This window comes from Lineus longissimus, chromosome 4, assembly GCF_910592395.1.
Source record: "Lineus longissimus chromosome 4, tnLinLong1.2, whole genome shotgun sequence".
Taxonomy (NCBI): Eukaryota; Metazoa; Nemertea; class Pilidiophora; order Heteronemertea; family Lineidae; genus Lineus; species Lineus longissimus.
In genome coordinates this window covers 9,587,598-9,607,826 of record NC_088311.1, presented here as the reverse complement: position 1 = coordinate 9,607,826, position 20,229 = coordinate 9,587,598, and the positions used below count along the sequence as shown (strand labels likewise).

The 20,229-nt window shown below is 40.5% G+C and overlaps 1 protein-coding gene across 1 annotated transcript in view; it reads left to right on the top strand.

Annotated features, from left to right (window-relative positions):
- Nucleotides 1–20,229, top strand: part of LOC135486695 (uncharacterized) — a 99,885-nt gene that overhangs the window by 19,801 nt on the left and 59,855 nt on the right. Inside the window, exon 3 of the mRNA XM_064769737.1 lies at nucleotides 7,635–7,785. Coding sequence (XP_064625807.1) covers nucleotides 7,635–7,785 — 151 coding nt within the window. The remainder of the gene's footprint in view (nucleotides 1–7,634; nucleotides 7,786–20,229) is intronic.

The following is a 20,229-nucleotide window of genomic DNA, read 5'->3' as shown; positions in this document are numbered from 1 at the left end:
CGGCATTTTGTATCATAGATTATGTGGCTTGAAAGATGTTTTGCACCTCCAAACTTAGAAATGTGAAACATGGGTTCGATTGGGCTGATCTGATTCGAATCTCAGGAACGTGGCTCGTAAGCACAGTTTTAGAAGAGCAGTAGTTTTAGCTGTTGAACGGTTGTAGTAAGGGACGATTCCGGTCTTAAACTATATCATATGGATACATGATAGATACACGCACGTTGAAGAGATCGCTTCCTTATTTTCCGTGGTCTGTGGCATTATATACTTAAAGACCACAAGATCTTTGGCTTAGCACAATGCCGACTCGTTAAAAACACTGAGTGGATCGAAAGGGGTTCTTTGAAGCTAGCATATACTATTCACGCGAGCCGAGGTAAATACTACGTTTTTGCTCATTTGCTACTGTTTGTACCAAAGTACCGAGGTGAAATCTTACGTGACCTTTCCTCGCTTACAATAATCGCCTTACGACATCACATAAAAGCTCAAACATTTTAGAAAAAACGCACTACGCTTCTCCTTTGAGTGCGAAAGTCAACCCATCTTTAAATTGATTAAAAGGCAGTTTAGCTTGGCGAGGAGGGGATGAGGAGAGGTTGATCAAAAGTGGCACTCCAAAGAATCCGGTCTCAGGTATTTAACGAGATGATGATAGTGGATGACACTTGATGTAAATTCAAAAGGGAGGAAAGCAATGAGTCAGGGGTCATGGTACTGGGTGAGTGTGTCAACTGCGATGACATGGTTGGTTTGTTGGTTGGTTAACGCTAGAGGAGTATGACACTGGCTGATGGAGTGACTCTTCTCGCCACGTTTTGAGTCTCTTATCGTTGCGCGGTCACGGTGCTGGCCGAGGCCAGACTTAAAGTGGAAGCCTAGGAGTGGGGACATTCCTCAACACCTTGCGAATGATTCCAAGAGTTCGGTGTCGGTGCATTTACCAAAAGTGCGCACCACTCGGCCTTTGCTAACCAGTCGAGCAGCCCGGTGAAGGCATATACAGGTCGTCCTCGTGAATACCGGTATCGGGTGCCATTTTGAAGAGGCCTCTTGGGGTGCCATATATTGCATGTATTATAATTGGCTATTTATACTCAATGAACAGTGTTATTCAAATGTTATTGAATGCACAGGTCGTCACAGTCATTGGCTAAAGATCTGTAAGCCACACCAGCGGGTATTTCTAATGTTTGGTTTGTCAATGTTCGAACGGTAGGGGAAGCGGCGCTTTGCAGATTGTGCATGGCAAGTCACTATAAAGGCGGTACCAAGGCAATAGTCCTACTGGTACCCTTTTATGGACCTCCGAAATGTATGGTCCTCCTTTTATAGTACAGTTAGAATACCGCGGTGTTCACGAGGACATCCCGAATTCAGGCGCGGAATTTAACCACGCAATATAGCTGATTGTGATTGACAAGTCCGCTGTGTACCATTAGAGGAGTCAGTCGTTGCACGAAGAATAAGTCGAAATCTCAAGCATATATTACCGCAGATATGCCAATCTCATTTTTTTTGCTAATAAACACTTTGGAAGTTTGTAGGCCTCGGACAAACTTACTTTGGTTTAGAATAAATAAGTTTTTTCAGATGAGGTCAATTTAAAGACGACTCCCATCACGCGTAGCATTAGCACGGAAACTTGAACTTGAGGTTAGGAAAATTTCAGATTTCTTATTGAGATAAGGTCAATCTGAACACTTCTTTCATTGTACGTAACATTATCACGCAAACCTTCACTTTCGCGTACCAAACTGCACTTTTGTTTTTCCGCATACACAGGTGAACATTGTTAAATGGATATTCAGTTTCCTTCTGTCTGCAAACAACTGCTTCCCACTGGTTCTTGTTCGTTTCTTACCTAAGTTAACAATTAGTTTCGTGTTTCCCACCATATGGCATATTCCATTTCCTGCTGAGCATTTTTAACCACACGGCACATCTTCAATCAGCAACTTTCTAATGCTAGAACACAGCATTTCTTCTTAAACATGAATAACGAATATGTGAAGTAAGTCACCTTCAAAAGACCAAACACTCTACAGTCTCAGAAATAACGATTTATGGGCTTTTGAAAAGCCAACACAAATATGCACTCCTAGGGAGATTTTCAAGCGAAGTAAAAACTCCTGGTCGGTTTTCAGAATCTCCAAATTCATTAAGGGTTTTCATTGTTAACCTCTAAGGTTGTAGCTCAAAACCTTTTTTTCTGATAGTGCAGCCCTTCTTAATTCACTTTCGTACGAGCTTTGTTCTGCCGTTCGTTTCATGTCTATACACCTTTCCAGAAATGGGGCGCTGAGTGTCCGAAATAATGATGTCATAAGGGGAAACTAGGCCTTATGGTGGAGGGACAAAGGAGATAGTCATGGTTGACCAACACACTTGAATGCCTTTAATGACGGACAAGGGGGAAAACGTTTAGTTCCAATGTAAGCCACCAATTTTGGGAAGCATGTATACCCTGTCTTTAAATCAAACCCACCAATATGTCAGACCGATCGACTAAAACCCCATGAAATGTCGATTGTACACGTCGAGGAGCAGTGTTGTTCAGTTTTTAACAAAAAATAACATCGGAGTTCGACGCGTGTAATGGTCGGAATGTAATCATTGGAAATTAGTAGCAGTTCCGCCTCGGTTAGGTGAAACATGCAGACATATATATCATGGTACTCTTGATGAAAGGTGACCTAAAAATACAATTTTCGCGGCAGAACAAATTTTAAAAACTCTATATCTTGTTTTTGTGTGGCTGTGACTGGTTGCTACTTCTGAGAAAAACTTGTGGTAATGCCCTTGTTGGACGTTTTTATCAAGTGACGTGTTTTGGATGCATCAGAACGTGTGCTGTTGTTGGTAACAGGAAATCGAGTCTGTTCGGCTTCTAATATATATACGTATATAATTACCTCAGTGTGGATGGGAAACATCCAGTTAACAAGTCACTTATAATATATGCGTGTTTGTCATCACCTTAAAGGTATACAAACCATGCCTACACTCTTAGAAATATTTTTTTGGAGCTTTTTCCGAAAAAGCATTAAAGGTTTATTGGCGAACACAAATATGCACCCCGTAAAAGTTGTTCTGAGAAGTGAAACATCCTTTGGGGTTTTTCACAATTTAAAAACCATTTGAACTTTTTCATTTAAAAAAAACAACTCTACGAGGTGGATATTTGTCTTGGCGGAAAAACTTTTAAAGGGATACGCCGTTCGTAATTCCTGGATGTCCAAGAAAATAGAAATGCAGTAATAAACAATGCCATAGTGCAGTTATTATGCATACATATATGCCGAAACGTGGTATTTGAAGTATTTGCATATCTGTCTACATAACAGCATTGTTGAAATTGATATTCTGTACGTATTCACACAATTTGAAATTTTCAAATTTAATTACGAATTTCAAATATTTAACGAACGGAGTTAGCCTTTAATGGTTTTTTAGAAGCTCAAAAATTTGTTTTTTCTGGGAGTGTATCATAAAGTTATGTTATGCGGATGGGGAAGATCCAGCGGTAACTTACATGTAATTACCTCAAACGTACACGTACCCTGAATATAACAAATTTGAAAGAAGGATCCAATAACTCAAAGGGCTATGTCATAACCGTATAACCGTTTAGCTGTTTGATCATAAAACGCTTTCATTTGGCTGTTGCGCCCTTTGGGCTTAAAATTTGTCATTCAGCAGGTGATATTTCCAACTTGGAATAGAATGCGATATATCAGTCACGAGTGGAAGGAAATGACTGACGATTAAAGTCTCTGAGCTGCAAAATGATACCACTGTATCCATTGTTTGTACTTTGGAATACTATACCTTTATCATGAATGCTCATTTCCACCCTTGCTTGCACATGTCATTGTCATGACTGTAAACGTAAACTCATAAAGGAATAAACACACGATTTCCATTTCGTGCCTTGTGGTCCGCATAGGCCGTGTATCAGAATGAAAACACCGTTAGATACTGAGTTGGCAAATGTCGTTCTTTCTTTCCCATGTCTAAGCATGACACTTTAAACCAATCCACAATTTCATCCGATAGCAGCTTATGGTGAAGAATCAACTAACAATAGTTTGACGCTTGAATTTGCCCAAAGGAGCTCTTGAAAAATCAACTGAGCGACCTTTGGCGAAGAAAATGAAAACTCTAAAATCGAAAGGATCGAGTTGAAGTTAGTGTTACTGAAGTCCTGGTTCCATCAGAGCGTTTTCCGCTTAAGTCGCCGCACTTCTTACTGCCAACACGGTTGGAGAGAGTGGCGGGAGGTACACCAAATTCACTCTGCTAAGATACACAAACCGCATGAGTTCGATTACCAAATTACCAATAGGGCCAACGCAGGTTTTTGAATGTGAATAACGGGAAAATATTCCAGTGGAATCAGGCCTTCAGATTGTGTATAGTTGGCCTACAGAAACATATTAGGCTGCGTGTCAATAGACTCTTAATTTTTGCAGTTTTTTGATTGTTAAATGTTTGCTGTGACCTTGTGACGCGCCACACACTTTGTTTTACTTTGGACGTTCCCATTGTTGTACAAGGACACATCCTATAGAGACGGTAGTATGTAAACACTGAAACGTTTCAAAAGAAACAGGTCAAACGAAACGAGTCAAATAAATGGTCAAAACGCGAAATTGACAATGCACAATGTATATGTGTCGTATTTCAAGGCTCTGTTTTGTATTTTTACCGCATAAAAGCCACAGAAATTCAAACAGAAAGCGACTAATTATAAATAGATTTACCAAAGTCCGTTCAGCTATTCCACAATTTACATAAAACGGTATTTCCCCACATAACCTCGTACCCTGCCCAATATTTAGCGCTATCGTATACTTGTAACGACAATAACGACGATTTATTGGAACACGTTGAATGTAACATGTCCAATTTTGTCTTGAACTCTTTCGAACGTAGCACTCGGACACGGAGCATCAGCGCTGCAGAGCAGAGGTCATAGCATTATTCATGTTTTTCCGCATTTCATCTGGCATTTCCCTGACCTATGGTGTGGTTTTGTAGACATCAGTGACGTCACCGTCCGATAAGACAAATTGCGAAGACGTTAATCTATGGTTATACAGCTCAATCTATTCCAAATCTAAAAATAGCAGCCAATCAAATTACATGCAGCATGCACGGGGACGAGGCCGATTTACTTATTGCGCTGAAAATGTGGAATGCCAAGGCGGGTCGCCGTGTTGCAAACAATTTACCAAATTCATCGCCTAAAAATCGATCCAGACTATCAAAGTACGCAAACAGAATTATTGTTATCAATTTAACGGATCATCAGTATTATTATTCAGTAATATTCATTTTCATGCCATATTTTTAACTTTGACTCGTTTCGTTTGACCTGTTTCTTTTGAAACGTTTCAGTGTTTACATACTACCTTTTGAGACAATGAAAACAACGTCAAATGTCCACATGGAAACAGCCTGAGGATACGCAACCTTGCAAAAACCAATGCCCGTACACGATTGAATGAACGTACATGCTAGGAATAAAATGTTACAACGAATAAAATGCTTCCTGCTGTTAGTCTAAAAACCGCTAGCAAATCGCAATAAGCATGATAAGATGAATGCATCGTGGGTAAAAAAAAACTTGCCACTGCTGATACTGCAAGCAATAAGCTAACACAGTATGACAATGAAGCTGAAGTGTGATATCTCCCTTTACATGTCCACAGCAGCCGCTCAGTTTATAAACAGGTACATTTATATGAAACGCTTTCCAAGAGACAATGTTTGAACAACTTATGTTTGGCTTCCTGAGATCTGCAGAAACCTTAATAATTTCAACGTGTTTTCTTCAAACATGTCAAAGAAGGTAAAAAGTGCCGTATTTAATGTCAGAAACAGAACTTTGCAGAAACAAATCTCATGTCGTGTGTTTGTCAGTATGTTATCAACGCTTCCAAGAAATAGTTGTAGATATCTTTAATTGGATGATTTTTTAGAATTATTGATTCGCGAAAGGTCATACTACCATCAGCTCGTAAAATACTTACCAACTGTTCCCACACCAGGCGATTAAATTTGTCACCAAGTCGTCTCTAAAGGTCATTTTAAGATGAACATGGAAGAGTAATACTCTGCAAATGACAGTCCAGGTGGTTTGACATTTGCTCTGTAGACGCGGAAAGGCGCTCTCGAACAGCTTTAAATGATAATCTAAGGAAAGATATTAAAGCTATATCTAAGCTAGGTGTGATTGTTGATTCATGCATGAGCTAAGGACACAGTGGTGGCTCGATCACGAGTGTACTGTTTGTATTCCCTGCTAAGAGAAGGTGTCATCTTCAATGAATGAATTCTCATCACATTGTGCACAGCGGTGAATATGGTGATTGTGTCAATAAGATATAGGCAAGGATACTCGAGCTCAAGTTAAGCGGATGTGCGATTGTGACAAGGTGTTCTCTAGAGCTCACTGGTGTCTGTTGCCCGATACGCCCTTCACGTTCGCTTAAAGCTATGTCTAGGGCAGATCGTACCAACAAATGACATATGCAGGTGGCTTTCTAAAACATTGTTGAATAATGCATTACCTGATGCGGCAAGAGAACCATTACCTGCGGTCCTGAAGGAATGAACGACAAGCAATCTTTGCACTATATCTTTTTGTAGTGGACGTTGAACCTGATTACAGTAGTGTAACGTAGAGAGCCCACTGAAATCGCCATTTTAATAATCTCATTCAACCTAATATTTATGAATACGGCATCTGTTGCGAGTGGAGATTGTGAAATTGCATCAAAATTCTAGCCGCGGAAAAAGCCAGTCAAGTTACTGCTTTGAACGACGACTGACGAGCCATGGGTAAAATGAAGCTGATACAGTTTAAAATAGGAGCCCCTCTCCCCCTTAAACGTCTCCATTAGCTGGAGCCCATCCGTACAACAGGTAATCTCACTCGGCAGATTGAAAATCTTTCAATACCAGTGTGTGAAGTCATTTGATCAACCGGAAAAGAGTTTGCTTTACCATCTGCAGTTGACACTTTCGCCAAAGGCTCGATGAAGAAAACTTTTTAAGTGTCGTTTTCTTACAGGCAATGACAGTGTGCTTGAATTCTTAGTCTTATTTCTTAAGTGTCGTTTCATGCATTAAGATAGATAGCATGTTTTTCTCTCCGTATTTCAGTAAAGTGTACTTGCTGATTGCCGCTTCGATGAGCTTGCTACCAAAATGCGCTTGGTTGAAATACGAATCGGCCTTTGGGTCATGTTGGGCGACATGTTGATGGAGGATAAATTCCTCGTGACCATTATCATGACGCTACAGCTTCAATATACGCTCGCCCAAAAAATGTGCGGGTCATCTTATCATGGCAGTAGTGTGAGCTGTAGAAAGTGTACAAGAACGATGGGGAGGTTGAGTTCAGGGACTTATCACGGATCCTTATACGTATCGGATAGAAATGTACACAAAATTCGTCTTCTTTCTACAGAGTGTTATCCGTACAGGTAAAGGATCATTGATAAGTCGCTGTTCTCAACCTCCCTATGTCAATGACGTATCCGTTTTGTTGGCGTCTCTTTTGAAGCGACCAGATTTCACTGCATCATGCCTTATCGTCTTTCTCACCTTTGTCTTTGCAGACCGTAGGTGTTCCTTTCCCGAGCAATGGCGTGGAATGTGGTACCAGTATGGTCTTGGTTCAGTCAATGTGACCCAGCACACGATGATACTGAAATACGGAAGAAGAACATGCCATATAATCCAGGATAATAAATATGTCGTTTATGAAAGGTAAGTGCTATATGCACCCTATTGGAATAAAGATTTTTGAACTTTTGAAAAATCGTTTAAGGTTTTTTGGCCAACACAAATATGCATCCCGTATTAGATAGCAGTATTACCACCACTACGAACATGACTATACAATGTATCTGTCATCAATTTGTGACTATACCCGATTACGCAACCTTTCCAAACAGGTTTCCATGGCTATCAGGAACAATCATAAGACTTCTCCTTCCGAGAGATAACTGGACCGGCTATTTTAAGAATCAATTCAGTCGCATCCTGCTGATCAGATTTAAAACGGACGAGTCATTATTGCGCGCGTTATCGATAAAAAGAACGCTTGCAATCTAATCAGTGACTTGGCAACGTATCGTCTTTTTCCACAAGTCCAAAGAGTTTCATTTCCTCTCCGACACGCCCGGCATACCGTAGCTAGAAGCCTCAAAAGGGTCTGGGTGTTACTGGAAATAATAGCTGTCGGATTCGACCATGCGCAAAACTCACATTTTCACTTTTGTTAACCCAGAATGCTCGGCTTAACAGAATGTGCACTATAACCGTGTGTGCTGTGTATTACTAGGCACTTTAGCTAGTAACCGTATTTGCTTTCATCGACCCGAACCGTCACCGACAAGGGGTTATGTATCCGGCTTAAACGACTGCTAAAGACTGGCGGTTAACATACGAAACAGTTTACTTCATTTGCTTTTTCTTAGCTTTCTTGAACCAGTTCCGGTCATTTCTCATAACCTGACATTCACGAACCACTGGCAGAATGTTTTGAAAATCATTTTGAAACATGCCTTCCTGCGTGTACAGATCTAATTTGTACTGTATTCCTTGAAGCGATTTCTAACTGACTTCTTCTTATCTTCGTATGCCTTTGGCGGTCAGTTATCAATTGCACTATGCAAAATCCAACTAATGGACTGTGATTAATTAGCAGTTTTGTTGATGTAGAAACTGCTTTATATTCTAGGGTATCTTACATTCTCCCTTAAAGTCTTTTCGTAAATACAGTCTGCTACATCGCAACGCCACTCGCTTTATTACATTAATATTGTCATCTCGTCCTCAGTTCAACCTTCTCATATTGTGTTGCCAAAGTCGTGGAAACGTAGTTTGTAAAGCTGGGCGCACACAGAGAAGTGATCGTGTCTGGGAGGTATTTAAAATCTTGTTTGAACATTCTGTAATGCAAATCCTCTTCGAAACTAGAACCTGACGTGTCGTCTAAGACCCAGACGTCACTGACGCCACTGACGCCAATGACGCCAACCAAGCAAGTTTCTCGGTCTGTGGCATGATCTCAAATAAGACTACCTCTGCATGCTCCCAGTTAAATATTACTCTTATACAAAGCAACTATTCCGTAGAGAGATAACCGATGCATGAAAATGTGACTGATAGACATTTAGGAATAAGGAATTAATTCTATCTTATTAGCCAGATAGTCGTAACGATTTCGTTTAATTATCTTAATGGGGAGTATCATCATTCGTGATCTTGGTGGTGAGAGGAGGTTTTAGGGATGAGATATGCTGAGAGACCCTGCGCATAATCTAAAGCCGGTTCCCGAAGTATATGGTGCAAAGTTTGATAAACGACCCCGACTCTTAAGATAGTCACGTCGGTTCGAGTTGTTCGCGAATCTGCATTTTGTATGCCTAAAGTCAGCCATCAACTTGATTTGGCTGGTACCTCATTGTACCTCATGTGTGCTGTACAGTATAATACCTGTAGTACAGTAGCCGCTGTGATGAGTCGTTCAACCTCTCGACTAGAGGTCAAGAGGTCTCTGGTTTGAACCCCACACACTGTGTGACACTTTAGACAGGTCTCCTTATCTGCCTTGCCTTTCTCTACCCATTTGTAAACACGGGTACCTAAGCGGTCAGAAATGCAGGTTGCAGCGCTGATTCTGAGGAGCTCATCTTAGTTCTTTTGAAAGGTTTTAGGACAGACTGGGGTTGAAGATGACCTCTATCGTCGTTGATATCAGACTAAATCCCTGCTATAACTTTAGCAGTGGTATCAAGCGGTCGCTTTTACCGTCATATCGGTAACACAAGGCTGTAACAGTTATTTTTCATGTGTATCCATTTGTAATAGATTGTCGAAATACTGTATCAGTGACCAAACTAGAGAGAGCATAATTTGGTTCTAACGAATGAATGCCTCTTGAACATAGATTCTTATAATCCACGCCTGCCAGGAGCAAGGTCGCAGCGGTTGTCAAACCCGTCAAAGAGAAGTTTATTTGTGTCACCCGCCGCTTCAAACATGTCTCAGCATCCAAAAACATGAATATTGTAAGGATTTGCTTTACCTTGTCAACTCTTCATCAGCGTTATACCGACGTGAAGTGATTTAAGAGATTGGTAATGCTCAAGTTTCCGATCCCTTGTCAGACTGATTCGTGACTTTGAATAGCTAAGACATCATCTTTTTTTTCTTTTTACCAATAAAGTGGCTGCGTTTTGATTTATGGAGAATATCAGGGATGTTTTCTTTACATCGTTAGAGGAAAAATCAATGTTTGAATGCAATAGCATCAGTTGATACATTTGCCTAGTTCATTTTCGTCAAGCACATTGTCGTTTGGTGACAACAGACAAGCAAAAGAGCAACTGGATAAATAGTGAGACGGTGAGGTTGGGCAGATTGTACTCATACATGTTAGGGCCATGCAGTGTCATCTAAATTACACGTGAAGAACACAGCAAATGTATTCTTTAGCTTTAAACTCCGAACTTGACAAAGTCCGTAACGGCAACGATGGACACCGCGCGACTCTGACGGGCGTTAGAGTAAAATGCCGATGTAGGTTATTGGCTTGGTAACTGTTGATTACCACAAAACAGGCCATTTACGGAAGCCTAAATAACTTCAATTCGCCGGACGAACTTCAGTAATCAGATGCACAATCGTAGACAGTGGCCTCATCGAAAAACCGTGGTTACGTGGAAACGAAAAGGTGGAAATGTCATCGACCTGACAGAACAAAACGCATAAAAAAGTGATAAAAGATAGCCTCGACACATTTGTATAGCATCTGTGTGCATTAATGTGTACTGCAAGCTGATTTCTACACTGCAGGGGCTATATTTTTACCACTTCACCTTATACTATAAAGCTGAGTTGAATTTAAGGCTCCCCTCAAGGCATGACTCGTTTGTTTAGTCTGCCTCAAGAATTAAATTGAAAGCAATTCCAGTTCGAAAATCTAGAGTGATTGATTCACACGTTTTCGCTATCGCCCAGCCAGCCTGTTCAATTCTGCCGGAGGTGATGCGCTGATATCGAACTTGCACATGTTGTATATCATGAGTGATATCAAATAAGTTGATGACCGTATAACCACATTTATAAGATAATCTGAGCTGGCGAGTACCGTGAAAAAACAGGGGACATCCTGTATGCCTAACGAATCTAGTGTTTTTTTCCATTTTGGCCAAGACTGAATTGTCTGACCTGTATCCATCTATCAATAAACTGACTGTATTTAAGTGAGTTGACACCCTTCCTTGGTGATATCTTGGTATGCGGCACGGGATCACACCCTCAGCTTATATCACCCGCAGAGCTATTAATTTGAAAGCCTTTCTATGTAATGGCTAGGTCTAATCCGTCGTGACAAACAAAGCAGTTAGACCAAAGTGATTCGGATCATTCCTTCAAATCTCTTACCTCTTGGTTTATGAAGAAAGGATCTCATTTACTTTCATTTAGTGGAAGTGCCCGGCCCGCATCATGTGTTGTAATGATGGCCAGCTAATGACCACTGGTGCCCATTCAGTCTCAGTGCATAACTGCGGCTAAGTAACGTGTGGAGCTATTAGTATTATTTCTAATATATCACCTCCGTTCGAAAGTAGCCAGTACTCGAAAAGGTTTATCAAATGGGACCGCTGGTCGATAGAACTCTTACATGATCAGCCTGTATATTGCCAACACAACTACTCTCAGTTGGAACTCATCTGCCCGAGTAATTGTCGGCACAGATCGACAGGAATGACCGTTTTTGCTTCGTTGTGATGAAGCGTTGTCATCTTGTCATTATATTTGTCTCTTGTTGGTTTAGATCTGACGCGCATCGTGATCAGTACCAAGAAAACGCCATAGAACTGCTAGCCAATTGCCGATTCATGTGGCTTTTACCGACGCTTTACCATAAAAAAACCACGGCCAATCTGCACGAAAGCTTTAGGTAATCGTATGCATCGTCAGAATGACCTGCCGGTTTGTGAGAATCGAACGCCTCTTATCAATTTGTTCAGTCGGGGTACTCATTATCATGTCGTCCTGCACAAAAATGCTATCAATACCATTAACCAGTGAGCGAACTAATCCCGGGAAGTGGTCTTTGGTAGTCTTAATTACAGGTTCATGGATGGAATGCTGATCACTAGAAGGTTCAGCAGCAGCAGTAGCTACTGCAAACAACAAGCTACGCAGTTAGCACATGATTGAATTTGCAAAAGTTACTGACGTCTGTCATATGTTTCTCGGTTGTAGAACCACTGAGCATCGTTAATTTAGTTGTCACGATCTCACTTGCTCCATCTTAGGTTCTGACACTGACACTGACACTGGCTCAAGTTGGACACCTACAGATTCTTCGGCATATCAGAGTAATTTGACGGCAAACTATGATCACACATCCTCGGTTAAGATGACTCCCAAGATGTTTATAGGATCATGGTGAAAATTAAGATAGACACGTTCAATCACATGCACGATATAACCAAATCTGAGTTAAAGCCCCTGGGTTAACGCATTTCATATTACACGGCTGGCTGCTATGTGAGATTTTATTAACTTGCATCGATGTCGTGTGAGCGACGTATTCTGGAACTAAAGAAGTACAATGTAGTATAATTGTAACAGTTTGGCCGATATAACTTCAACGTTTTGAATGACCAAGGTGTGGTTCTACAGAAACTTTTAGATAACGAGTTTTGACTTTTTTCGTGAAATGTATGGTCACATCTTATGTAATTTAGCCACAAATGCGGATTGAGTGTGGACGGATTTGACTTTCGTCAACATGTGTACAGAACATATCGATCGTTGTCAGTCTGCATGCTATAAAGAATGGCGGATGTGGCTGCATGAGAAACATGGTCAAAATGCTCTATTCAAGGCCAACTTTTGTGTAACACAGTATTGGCATTGCAATCGAGTGACCAAAGATACCTTGCTCCTGAGGCCATGTTTTGTGTTAAAACAACGTCATATTGATACACAGTCACTGAGCATTTGGTGCTCATCCCTGGCTTCGTTAATCGTGCAGCTGACTTTTCATTGTCACACCTACACTTGGAGTCACTGCTTCCTTCCTGGGGTGAATAGAATACGATTCTAGCTACATCGTAGGCTATCTTACCAATATACCGCCTGCACAGTTTCTCGGTACAAACACTTGACTAGGTGTTGCTTTCTTCCTGGGTGCCAGTACGCTTCAAGCGCAGACTACCTACTGCTTTCTTTATTCACAGCCAACTAAACAATCTTGTGCAAATTTGTTGAAGCGATAGAAGCGCGTTCTATTACGCTAAGAAATCTATTCACAATGAATAGACTTTGATGTCTTTCAGCCATCTTCGTGAGAATACAACTGAACACAATTCAGCCAGAAACACGTTTCCTCTCATCGTGTTAATCTGGTTTCGCATTGTCTGTGTGACTTCGTCATCAATGGAGCAATGCTGGCGCCTCGGTTTAACAGTACTCTATCACAATCAATCGGCAGCACACAACTATGACCAGCAATAAAGTTCATCAGTTTAATTGATTTCATTGGTGCCTTTTGTCACTTTTATTAATAATGCAACATTGTCGGAGCTGCAGCGGAACCTTTCTGAAGATTGGCTCTGTTGTTCACTTGCTGCCGCCGGTGAACAAGTGGTACAATTGTGTGGTAACATTTAGACTTGTTAGAAGAAAGAGGATGCAAAGGGTTCGTTCACCTGCTGTATCTAACTTAAGCAATGAAAAAAATGCCACAGTATACATTAAGCAATGCATTTGCTGCCACGAGAGTTTTTGGATGTAAAAGAAGTTGGGACAGAGGTTGATTTGTTTGATACAACTTCACAGGTGGCACATTGGCAAGAATTTGTTTTGTTGTGCTCAGGCTGTGTTAAGCTCTTGTGCCGTACGTCGACACGGTTACAGCAGGATTTACAGTGCCGTGAGGTACCCTGAAAACCTTTAAGCGGCGTAGTGTTGCGGTTAATGACATCGATCGGCTCCTTCGCGAGGGTTGGCTATTTTGTTCGACTTTCTGGGGAAATCGTCACAAATTCGCCACAAATTCTTCCAGTTCTTGTAGCAAGGACTCCATTTCTTATTAAAAGTGCATCAAAAAGTGTACCACCTCCATACAAAAATCAGCCATTTGTAACAGAGTTCCAAGTTTTGAGTTCACGTTTTGAGTGTATTGGTGAGAAAAGCTGGACTCTCACATTCGACCACGTTGCGATCTTGACTTGTACCTCCCTGCTAATGGATACAGTGCAGTGTTACCCGCGTTTACATGTAGACATATTTTGTTCGTTTTCAACGCATTAAGTTTATTGATTCTTTGTCATGGAGTGGATAACCCAGACGATTCACGTTCACCAAGTATTATAATGGATTTAAACATGTTCGCTAATTGAAATTTACCATTGCTTGGAAACATGAAACGTACATTTGAAAAATTGATTTCAAGTAACGGGACTATTTGCTGGGCTCAAACAGTCAACACGGACACAACTTGTTTCAGCTAATGTATTTTTAACAAACTCGGTACTTGCATAGTTATGCAGAAAGCATCCATATATTATTGTGTATGAATCTCGCCTGTGGGCAAAACTAAAATGTAACACACATGTATGATAATTGGTGGGTAAAACAGTAAAGAAAGAATAACTCGTTGATGGCATCCGAGCTTCCAATCATGGTAATGTTAAATTATAGTCCATCCTTAGGGTAACCTGTCTGTAAGAAATTGCTTGTTTGGCATTGCTTTTTATGCCATCGATCTTGTCACTGATAGTCATTGATCTTAAAATAATATCGAAAGATGTTGAACGTGGATTGCAGTCTATGTATAACTAACCTGACAACAAGTTTCATAGTTCAATATTGGTCCGATTGGAAAATCTGATTTTCTACGCTTGACCCGTGATAAAATAAAAAATCCTCTCTGGCTGTTGGGTTCCAAATATTCCTTTCTTGATGGTATGATTGGTAGATAAAATGAGGGACCTCAACTGTCACCTTGAAGATGTTCGTGCTTGATTGATTATCAAGATAATGATTTTGGTAGTATTAGTTAAATGTTTGTCCATTGACGCAGTGAGTCCAACCAATCAGCCACTACAAGATTGCACTTGATTTACCACTGACTTCGAAACCATCACAATAATAGTGTCAGGCAAACTACAAGATGAGAAAATTCATATCATGTTGCAGCCAGATTTGCACCAGATTTGAAGCTATTCTGTCTTCCCACGGGTTTCATCCACAACAATGGCACTCAGAAATCCCAATTGATACAAGCCGAGCAATTTACTTGTCAATACTCACCGGGTTTGTAAAATGGTGAAATGTCACATCAGTTAACTATTGCGGTTCACTGCACGTTCAAGGATAGTAATGATCATAATAATAATGATAATAATGAAAATAAAACTAATGAAACATATTTATAAGGAGCCTTTCCAAAGTCTGATCAAGGCGCTTCCCTACATGAGTCATGGTCCTGAAACAACGAAGTCTTTAGCCGACTTTTGAATGTGTCAATGTTTGGAGAGAGTTTAACATGCTGAGGATACCGTTCCACACTACAGGTTCTCAGTTGGGATCCAATATAGTAAATTCACTTTTAGTTCAGGCAGACAATAGGAATACTTAAACACGTGTTGGCATCTTACCTTGGCCTTGAAAGACTCTACTTACATGTATTAATATGGTTTCAAATAATTCAATTATCAGGCGAGGGGATAGGTAAAGGTTCCCGAATGATCACCCAGATTGGTTTCATAAAAAATCTCATAGCGTCTCCAAAGTAACTGGCACTTCTGATAGGCTGGCTGGACTTAGATTTAAGCAGCGAACCATTTATCAGGTTTCGTAAGCTTTACCGACGACGAAGTACGAACTGCGACGGTCTGTCGTGTCATTGATTCCCGGGCTATTTCATTCGCGTGCTCGTAAATAATTTTTTATACTTTGTATCTTTGTAAGTACGAGGCATCTTGGAAATGTTCAAAACACATTGCCCGTAAAATACAATTACAATACATACGTCGTTATTCGTCGTTTGTACATGTAGCTCTACGTAAGTTTGCGAAACCTGTCCATTAATAGTTTTCGATGGCCCATTGAGGAAAGATTAAAGTGGTTAAAAACAACAACAACTTATTTAGTATCTGCACGAAAAGTGGAGAGAACTAAATCATAAATATGTCTATTCACTGACAAAAAAAGTCGACACACACTGCTCCGACATCAGTCTCTCGCGAGAAAAAAAGGTTACAAATCCTGTTCTTTATTCCGGAGCTATCACTTAATTTTTTTCGTGCATGGAATAGACACTTTCACTGCGCCCTCATTTGAAATTTACCATCCTTCGTCCCAGTAAGTGAAGACACTACTGTTTGTGTGCAAGATTGATATCGTCTTCGTGACTTCGGCGAACATCCAACCGAAAGAACAGTGCGAGATGGAGTAGAGTTTAAGATAGATCGAGTGCTTAAGACGATTTGCAGCCGTTGAAAGGATTACTCAAATGCGATTCGCACTATTTTAGCCGGTTTTCTATTCCGACCGAGGTTTGGTTATTCATGGGGGACTTGGATGTGTACATTAAAAGAGAATACACGATTTCCCTCTTAACCGAATAGAAGTGAGACATCAGATTTACGTGCTGGGACTAGCGTGCATTAATGTTTATGGCATGATGACAGGGCTATCTTAGATAAACTTCAAAGCGCTGGAAAATTACCAACTCAATTATCTTTGTTTTTCTTTGATTTGGTAGAAGCAACACTGTAAAGAAACCGGGGTCACGCGAGGCTTACTAGTAATATAAATTAGCAATTCTCACTGTGTCTGATCTTTTATTAGATGGTTTTGCAATATTGGACGAAGGTATTATCAGAGTGTATATATCAAGGTCAATCTTTCATTTCATAGGCGTTTTTTTTGGTGAATTCTAAGAGTGTTCTGCAAAAGTGATTAAACTGATTGGATTGGAAACTTATGACTGATAAAAATAGAAAGACAGATGGATTAAGGAAGTTATAACGAGAGATGAATGCATTGGCTCTCTCACTAAACAACGCGAGGGTGTAGCTAAAATGTAGACCGACAGTGAGCTATTGATTTCTATTCTAAAACACCTCAAACTAAACACTGAAATGTGATTTCGAGTGCCTTGATATTTTTCACCAATCAAAAGTATCTATAGTTGCCTAACTATAACCGCTGGTACTTGAACGAGGCACAGTGCTCTATCCACGACTGTAAACAGTGCTACAACGAAAGTGTTCGAGAATTCGCAACCAATGATGTTCGCGTTGAGATACGGATGCGTTCGTGACAGAATGATGTTAGTATGTTACCAACGTCACAAAGATGATTACTGGTGACGTGACAGTTCGCCACTTATCGTTGGCCACTGTTACACGCTGACACCACCTCTGTTTACTATCGTTTTAGTTGCGATAGCGAGGCGTTTTATGTTGACACAACTGCAGGATAGATGCGTTGCCGTCCCGGGTTTGCCGTCACGTACTCTGAGGCTGCTCGTGGAGGTGTGCTATTTGATTGCGCAGATCCCTCCGCGAGGGTATGACTCAGGATAGTGATTGCCAATTAATAGACCGAGAATGCAAGAAAAGCTAAGAATTATACAGTCAAAAAGATTAGCATTCAATTCGTCAGCACAGTGCACAAAAGCTAAGATGCTGGCTTCCCTGTGTGCTAATTTGAATTTTTATTTGACGTGTAATTACAGGATATCTGCACGTTGAAGAACAGGAAAGTGAGAAAAAGAAAGTAAGGAGAAAACTGCATTGAATGGATAGAAAGATATCAACTTTTCTATCAAAAGAAATGATAACATTGAGAGAAAAAAGTCAACAAGAAGGATTTGTAAAAATATCGCTAAGAATTGTGTGAAATTGGTTTCCGCCTGGCCATGTTGGCAATTAGCAATTTCAGGTAACTATTTCCTCCTCTGGATGTAAGGTTAATGGCCAATTACTTGAAAAATATATGTCTGTGAAAAAAAAAGAAAAGAGATTTCAGTTAAAGCTGCACTGAGTAAAGCACTGAGTATAAAATGTATGAAGAGGTTCCATCCGAAATATTAAGCATGTATATAGTAGATCAAGCAGATTAAGCATGAGACCTGTTCATTAAACTGATCTCACATTTTGAGTAAAACCTAACAATGACATTGGCACCCATCTTATTCAAATCAACTCTATAGCCGCAATACACTCATTTTGAGTGAGTTTGCCGATATATGGGTTCACGTTGACGTCGAGGGATCTTCTAATCACGATGATAAATAGCCCGACCATTTGTCACTGTCGGCCGCGCGATTACGTGGGACAACCTCAAACCACTTGCTGGATTTCACCAGGATGTGTCGAACGATAGACTAGACAAATAGCAATACGACCTGCACTCTGCCTAGAAAGAAATAAAGGTTCCTACACATAGGGTATTAAGCCCGCACTAAGTCCATGGTAAGAAGTGTATCAGGACCCATGTCAACGGGACGACAGTGGACTCTCGGGCGGAGCTCCTCACCCATATAAAGCACTCCCTTGACGGTATAGACAAGTATTGTATGCCCATCTGCTGTTCAAGGATAAGCGAGTGGATGATGAAGGTTTCTACGAACCTCAGCTGGAGTACAGTTTTCCGATGATCCTTCGGGACGTATGGACTCCGTAAACAGTTTTAGTTATGCATGATTCATCATTTTGCTGACATTGACCTATCTCTTTTTGGTCGAGCCTAAAAATCAAAACCATTTGAAGTTACTCTGGCGTTGAAGTGCTCGATGATACATTTTAAGTTAGGCATACTGTCACGTTAACCGCATTGAGAAAATAACTGATAGTTTTTGCTCTTCGAAGAAACCAACATGCATTCTTTAATTGGGACAATGATGAGCAATTTTAAAGTGATGTGTTATAATGAGGTCTTAATCACGTACTGAACTTAGGGCATAGTGTTCTGTGATTGGTGTCTAATATTGTCTCGTTAACTTTATATCCCCTTAAACACAATTTGTCTCCTCGAGCACACTATGCCATGGGAGAACAAGAAACCGCCTTGTTCTAGCTGAAAGAGAAGATAGTGTCAGGCTAATCTGGCTACCAAGAGCTAAGTCAGGCTGAGTATAGCAAAAACGTATACATGTATAACTGACTAAAGGTTCTAGTTATATCAATCAAATGGTAAGATTAATTGGTACCTGCTCCGACACATGACTAACCTCTGACTACTGCCCCTGAACCCCATTGTCTCAGCAAGATAAGAGACCGAGGGTTATGAACCGAGAGCAAGGCGAGCATTTAATGGAAGATATAGAGGGATGATAGATGACAAGGTAATAGCATTGTGTACATGCTTGATTTATCCGCCGGCTTCTATGGATACAGTGTAGCTCTCATGATCTCGGTAATTACAGACTAATCACCATAAGCTAGGGGAGCATTCACAGAAGAATTAAACATTGGAGATAAAACAATGTTGGTAATCTATAATTTACAGGAAAATTAAAATGACAAACAAATGTGCAGTCAAGATTTGTCACCGGCTTTTTGAATACAATGTTCAATTGAAGCCATTACTGACGTATCACACTCCAATGTAGAGATTAAGCCTTTAATGCCTGTAAAAGAAATAAACATATGCCTCCGCCTTTCCCGAAATTCCCGAACTTTAACGAGAATAGGCGAATATGACGTCAAATGGAGCAAGCAAAGTCTAAGAGATCTCTGCTGTTCTTTAAAACATCCAGCGATATTTCCGGATGCGAATCGTAACAGACTTGACAGAGATTGGCTATCTTTTGTAATGCGATTGATTTACCAAATTGTGATAAATGCCGAGAACCCCGGTCAAAGATTCAGATAAGATTCTCATAAGATTCTTTGCTAAGATCTTGTTCAGTTTCCTACACAACATGAGCCAAGAATCTTACAGTAATCTTGTAAGTGATGTTCATGTACACGTACAGAGAGTTTTCGCAAATCACCCGAAATGTCAACGCGAACGCCTAACCCATTGTTGGACATGGTTATCAGAAGGTTGAACAGTAGGCGTTCATATTTGCGTTTCGCGGGATTTGCGAAAACGCCCTCACAAAGAATCTTATATGGATTTTCGACCAATGGAGCGGTGGAGTGCAATCACATGAGCAGACCGCTG